This window comes from Sinocyclocheilus anshuiensis, unplaced genomic scaffold, assembly GCF_001515605.1.
Source record: "Sinocyclocheilus anshuiensis isolate Anshui unplaced genomic scaffold, SAMN03320099.WGS_v1.1 scaffold961, whole genome shotgun sequence".
Lineage (NCBI taxonomy): Eukaryota > Metazoa > Chordata > Actinopteri > Cypriniformes > Cyprinidae > Sinocyclocheilus > Sinocyclocheilus anshuiensis.
In genome coordinates this window covers 1,382,356-1,389,262 of record NW_015557049.1, presented here as the reverse complement: position 1 = coordinate 1,389,262, position 6,907 = coordinate 1,382,356, and the positions used below count along the sequence as shown (strand labels likewise).

The window sequence follows — 6,907 nt, the reverse complement described above, 5'->3', positions numbered from 1 at the left end:
TTTTAGGATACAAAATTATATATATATATATATATATATATATATATATTAAATACAGTAAAAACAGTAATATTGTGAAATATTAGTTTTCATTAGTCCAGTCTTCAGTGTTACATGATCCTTCAGCAATCATTAAAAAAATTAAATCGTAATTATTCTAAACTTTTGGAGTTTTTAAGTTTAGAATATTGTGCATGTCTTAAAAATTTTATATTACCATAGTACCACAGTCAAAAACTATAGCATTACTGAAATGTACTATTTGAGTAGATTGAAGCATCTGTTGGATGTAGTAAACTAAGTCAGTCATTTTGTTAACTTAAACTAAACAAGTCATTTTTTTAACTTAACATTTTGTTAACATCACCATATTTGTTTTCACGTAAGATGCTCTGTTGAAATGAAAACGGCCCCAGGTCTTCAACGGTTTAGTGAGGTGGATCTTAAAGGAGCAAGAGGACGTTGGGCTCTGCTGCCGAGGGAATGTGGATGTTTTTTCAGTCATACATATTTGGCTAGCCGTGGCCCAGTCGCTGCTTTAGGGATTGTTTGCAGTCTGTCAGTGAGGGTCAGTGTTTAAAGGCCTCTCAAAAGGAAATATGTCCATAAATGGGCAAGAAGTCTCTCTCCCTCTTATGATCTGTGGTTACCCTTCTCTCTCTCTCTCTCTCTCTCTCTCTCTCTCTCTCTCTCTCTCTCTCTCTCTCTCTCTCTCTCTCTCTCTCTCTCTCTCTCTCTCTCTCTCTCTCTCTCTCTCTCTCTCTCTCTCTCTCTTTCTTTCTCTCCTATTTGTCTATTCCAGCTCTCCTCTCTCTAAAGCTTCTATGAAACTCTCTGCAATTACTACATTATCTCTAGAAATCCTATTTTTATCTTTAAAGCGTGTGGTGTTAATTAAAACATGTAAACATACAGTCATTTTGAAATGACAATAACAGATGTTCTCATTATTCTGGCTTTACAAAGAAGCATACTGTTATTGTATTAACTTGGGTAAGGTTTTTCTTTTTTCAAAATCCCTAATGTGAATTTGTGTCTATCTTTCTGTCTGTAGCATCTCCAAAAGATGGTTTCAGACAGAGATAAATATTTTCTTTGATCTCTCTTTGTACATGCTTAAGATACATGTGGCAGTTAAATGAATTTCAGTATTGGATTTATGAACACAATTGCGATATCTTTGATGCTGAGTACAAAGAAAACTCAATTATTTCTCCATCTATCCAGGTGAAGGACATTAATCCAAACATTTGAGCTGGATTATCTTCCGTGAGGATTGAGGACGCATTTAAAACAGCTGCTCTCTGAGAATGTAACCCCTGCACTTCTACTTTGTGAGACTCCAGCAAGTTTATCGCACAGCCGAGGAGATCTGAACTTCCAGGGCGTTCCCCGTTCCTCTCCATACCCGCTGGACTCTATAGCAGGGATGCCTGCCAAAACGCCCATCTACCTGAAATCCAACTACAGTAAGAAGGGAAAGAAATGCCGTCTGAGGGACATTTTATCCCCGGATATGATCAGCCCGCCTCTCGGGGACTTTCGACACACTATCCACATTGGAAAGGGCGGTGAATGCGACGCCTTCGGTGACATGTCATTCCTGCAAGGAAACTTTGAGCTTCTACCAGGGAAAGGTGGTCGTACTCGACCTCAATATGGCATCCACGGGGAGTTCACGAGAGCTAATAGCGCCTCAGATGCATCTTGCGTCGAAACTCCATCGCCAGTGTTGAAGAACGCAATCTCGCTCCCAACCATCGGGGGCAGCCAAGCACTGACTCTACCTTTCATAGCTTTAACCTTAAACCCTAACCCTTTAACCTGCCCTAAGTATTATTTGGGCTTCCCTTTGAGATTTATTTCACCCAGTCCAGGGGTTTGCACACCTGCTTGCTTTGATCATGCCATGACAGCAGGATTTATGTGAACTTTTTCATCAGTGTAACCAAACAAGCAAATTTCAAGATGCTGCTTTTTATGTAACTGCAACAAAACATTCAAGATTAAAGTCAAAGGGGTCAAATTCAGTGTTATTTTATTATTATTTATATACTATTAGTATTGATTAATATTTTGTATTTGCTTTTATTTTGATATTTTCAGTATAAATTTTAATTTGATTTTATTTCTTATAAATCTACTTTGTGTTATTAGTTATATTTCTTTCATTTATTTTTATCAGGGCTATTATATTATATATTATTGCGTTACTTGGAATAAAATCAACTTTAACTGAAATAAAAAATATTTTACATTATTTTGTCAGCTAGTTGTCAAGGTAAAAGTCCTCATCTTCATTTAGTTTATCTTGATGTAATAAAATAACTAACTAATTAACTAAACTAATTAAAATGACAAAGCACACAACAAAATCACTAAAACTTAAAAATTACTGCAAAATGAAAACAAAATATAAAGATAAATACTAATTCAAATTATTATTTAAAAACTATAATAGCATTTTAATGATACTAAAATAACCCTGATTTTTATTTCATGTTAAGTTTAATCTAAAAATATATATTGAAAATGATTTTGGGTATGGGGTCGAATTAAGGGATCTAAAATATGGTCATGCAGAATAAGGCATTACTATGTGATTCAGTATGCTAGTAATATGCATGCTAATAAGCAGGAAGTTAATAGAGAAAATTGGTCCTTAAAATAAAGTGTAACCGAAAAGGCATATTCAGGGACAATCACAGTTCTGACACCAGAAGCACTGCAGCCTTCCTTCTGTGCACACACACACACACACGCACATTTTTCTCTATCACTGACACACTCGTGCAGCCACACATTCCTCAGCCATCCTGATGATGCTTGTCACATTTAAAAATAGTCTTCCGTTCAGTGCTCCATTGAGGTTTATTTGTGTTTCACTGCATCAGAGTCCAAAAATGCTTTTAAAGCCCTATGAACTCACAAGGCGAACTCTGAGCTGGTGCAAAAAAAGACGTGCATAAGAAAACACAAAGATTGTATGACGACCAGAATAATACCATTCATCCAGACTCAAACAGACTAGCCTACATCATTGTCAAGGACTGTACTGGAGCTCACTTTCATCGTACTTCTGTTGTTTATCAGCTGTGCGATTTGTTAAGACGTTACCACAGGGGAGTCGTGTATCCCTAGGAAATGGAATTTCTGGTGTTTTGTAAATGGTGTCCTCCCTGGCTGTCTCTAACCGGGATCTTCAGGGGATGTGGATCAGTGAGCAGTGACATCATTTTAAGTACTGTGGTGGCTCCATGTTATCAGATGGTTGTTGCATGGTATTTTAATATACAATGGCCTCAAACCGTATTTGGACACAGATGTATGATATTGTAGTATATGTAAGGAATAACTGACAACAGGCCGTTGAATTATTAGAAAAATAATGCACACCCGAGATGGTAAGGCGGCCACAACACAAAGGGGTCACACCTCTGTGTGTGCCATTTTTCTAATAATTCAACCGCCTGGAGTCAATTATTCTGCTTATACCACATTTATCATCAAGACATTGTTCAGATGATGTATTTCAAGACATTCGTCAGGTTTTGCATGTAGGACTATTTTCTTAAACATGCATCTCATCTCAAGCCTCCGTTGCTAATTCCAAAATGTCATTACTGTAATGGAGGCTTAAGCCATTGATACTATTATTAAAGCAGTCTAATGCAGTTATTAGAGAGAGTCAAGGAGAGAGAGAGATTGTATTTGTGTGAAGTGTGTATGAATTACCTGACTCTGTGCATCTCTCAACAGTGTTCAGAGGCAAGTTTCACTGTTTCAAGAACAGCAATGTTACCACCTCTATACTGAGAAATTTTCAGCTGCTAAACTATTAATAAAGTCGTGGGGAAGCACTAACAAGAAGTTTCTGTGCATATGTATGTTTCCATGTGTGTGTGAGTGTGTGTCTGTACCTGGTCTATACTGTACGTGTATGCATTTTTATGGGAGAGAAAGCGGGAGAATCAAACATAATTTTGTGGGAAACTCGTGTTAATAGTTTTTTATTTTTATCCTATTGTTTGTTATATTTATTGGGTTGGTCAGTATCAGTGTCAGTTACAGTAATATTGTGAAATATTATCACAATTTAAAATAATTGTTTTCATTACTCCAGCCTTCAGTGTCACATGATCCTTCAGCAATCATTACAAGAAAAATATCAAGTATTCCAAAAGTTTGAAGTAAGTTTGGAATATGGTGCATATTTACATTTTCACAAAAGGTTCTCTCTTGAAATGAAAATGGCCCCAGGTCTCAAACGGTTTAGTGCAGAGGGTCTTAAAGGAGCGAGAGGATGTTGGGCTCTGCTGCAGAGGGAATGTGGATGTTTTTTCAGTCATACATATTTGGCTAGCTGTGGCTGAGTCGCTGCTTTAGTGATTGTTTGCAGTCTGTCAGTGAGGGTCAGTGTTTAAAGGCCTCTCAAAAGGAAATATGTCCATAAATGGGCAAGAAGTCTCCTGTCTATTTCTGCCCTCCTCTCTCTAAAGCCACTCTAAATCTGAAATCTGTCAATTTCTACTTTATCTCTAGAAATCCTTTCTTTATCTTTAAAGCTTCTTGACTCATGTGGTGTTAATTAAAACATGTAAACATACATACAGTCATTTTGAAATGAATAACAACTGATGTTCTCATTATTCTTGTTTTACAACAAAATAATTGTTATTGTATTAACTTGAGTTAGCTTTTTTTCAAAATCCCTAATGTGATTTTTTTTGAATGTAGCACCTATCTGTCTGTCTGTCTATGTATCTATCTATCATCTATCTATCATCTATCTGTCTGTAGCATCTCCAAAAGACGTTTCAGACCGTGTTAAATATTTTCTTTGATCTCTCTTTGTACGTGCTTAAGAAACGTGACATTTACTTTAACATTTAAAAGAATTTCAGTATTGGATTTATGAACACAACAAAGGTTTTTGATGCTGAGTACAAAGAAAACTCAATTATTTCTCCATCTATCCAGGTGAAGGACATTAATCCAAACATTTGAGCTGGATTATCTTCCGTGAGGATTGAGGACGCATTTAAAACAGCTGCTCTCTGAGAATGTAACCCCTGCACTTCTACTTTGTGAGACTCCAGCAAGTTTATCGCACAGCCGAGGAGATCTGAACTTCCAGGGCGTTCCCCGTTCCTCTCCATACCCGCTGGACTCTATAGCAGGGATGCCTGCCAAAACGCCCATCTACCTGAAATCCAACTACAGTAAGAAGGGAAAGAAATGCCGTCTGAGGGACATTTTATCCCCAGATATGATCAGTCCGCCTCTTGGGGACTTTCGACACACTATCCACATCGGAAAGGGCGGCGAGTGCGATGCCTTCGGTGACATGTCGTTCCTGCAAGGAAATTTTGAGCTTCTACCAGGGAAAGGTGGTCGTACTCGACCTCAATATGGCATCCACGGGGAGTTCACGAGAGCTAATAGCGCCTCAGATGCATCTTGCGTCGAAACTCCATCGCCAGTGTTGAAGAACGCAATCTCGCTCCCAACCATCGGGGGCAGCCAAGCACTGACTCTACCTTTGATTTCCACCACCGTGTTTCCCATGACCCAGGATCGCCTGTCTGAGCCATCTACTCCTCCAACTGGTTCTGAAGATCTGGAAATCCTGCAGATGGAGACTCTGCTTCAATCCATCAATGCCTTGAGGAGTGACCCCAGCCCCGTCCCGGAGGAGGACGAACCTTTGATTGACCGCACTGAGATGCCTGAGAAATCACTTGCGAAGAAGAAGATGCACAGCAGTGAAAACAAGCTTGAAACATTTTTGTCTGTCTTTGTTAACGGACGCAGTGATGCCAATGGGAACTTTAGCAATGGTAACAATGGCGATTCGGTCTTTGAGTATGAACAGGAGATGTTCGGCTTCAAGGGCGACTGGGTGGACAGAGATAGCGGTGTTGAAGAGGGTCGTCTGTGTGATTCGGACTTTGAAATCTCCAAAAGCAAAAGCCACTCACAGGAGTCGCTCACTCAAATCACAGGATCCCTTTTCTCTCTCGAACTCGACTTGGGCCCATCCATTTTGGATGATGTACTCGATATCATGAATAAGCCAGTGTCTTAGAAAGTGACTTTTACTGAGAACTAAAAGGGAATCTATTTGTCTTGAGCCCATAATCATGACATGGCAATACTGAGCTGAAGAGGCTGAACTTTCTTTCCCAGAGTAAGTTTTTTGTCTTTAGCTTCGGAGTGTCTTGCTCACCTTGTTTTGCAAAAATAATGCAATTGACACACAGCCGCTGTGCCTTTTAAGTTAAGTTTAAGCATGCATTGATTCTGATGATGTACTTGCAAATCAAACAAGGCTTTTTCTGTGTACTGTTGTTCATCCACAACATCATATAAAAGTCAGTGTGATAATGTGTACATTTCTGCAAACATATACAATGTTCCCATCACAACGTCCTTCACACACAGATATATTTATACTGACAGTTTCATTAACCACACTACCAAATCTTAAAGGCATATACCTAGAGCATATATGTTTTTACGTTGTGAAGCTAAATATGAAATAAATGAATAAATAAACAACTCTCTTTTAGTTTATTATTATTTTGTTTGATTGTTTTGTTACTCTTTTTTGTTATTTCAGAATAGGGACGACTGGGGCTAGTTTTCACAAAGACTATACATCAGTAACTAGAAACTCTGAAGTTCAAAAATATCAGTGGTTTTGTATATTATTTTGTTCTTTATAAATGTTTTACTGTTTAAATCTTGCTGAAAATCCTATAATAGGTTATTTAAATGCAGGTTCCCATTGTGACAACTTGCCCCATACAGCAAGAGAACATGACCTATCACTGGGGCATGTTGTCACAAAAGGCTAGCATGTGTTCACTTTCAGCAATAAACCTACCAAGAGAAATATTCACTG

General features: G+C 38.2%; 1 protein-coding gene across 1 annotated transcript; it reads left to right on the top strand.

Annotated features, from left to right (window-relative positions):
• Positions 1-4,986: 4,986 nt before the first annotated feature.
• On the top strand, positions 4,987-6,523 carry LOC107676396 (cdc42 effector protein 3-like). The gene has a single exon (XM_016470940.1). It carries the CDS (start codon positions 5,183-5,185, stop codon positions 6,086-6,088), a length of 906 nt encoding a protein of 301 aa, XP_016326426.1. The 5' UTR covers positions 4,987-5,182; the 3' UTR covers positions 6,089-6,523.
• The last annotated feature ends 384 nt before the right edge of the window (positions 6,524-6,907 follow it).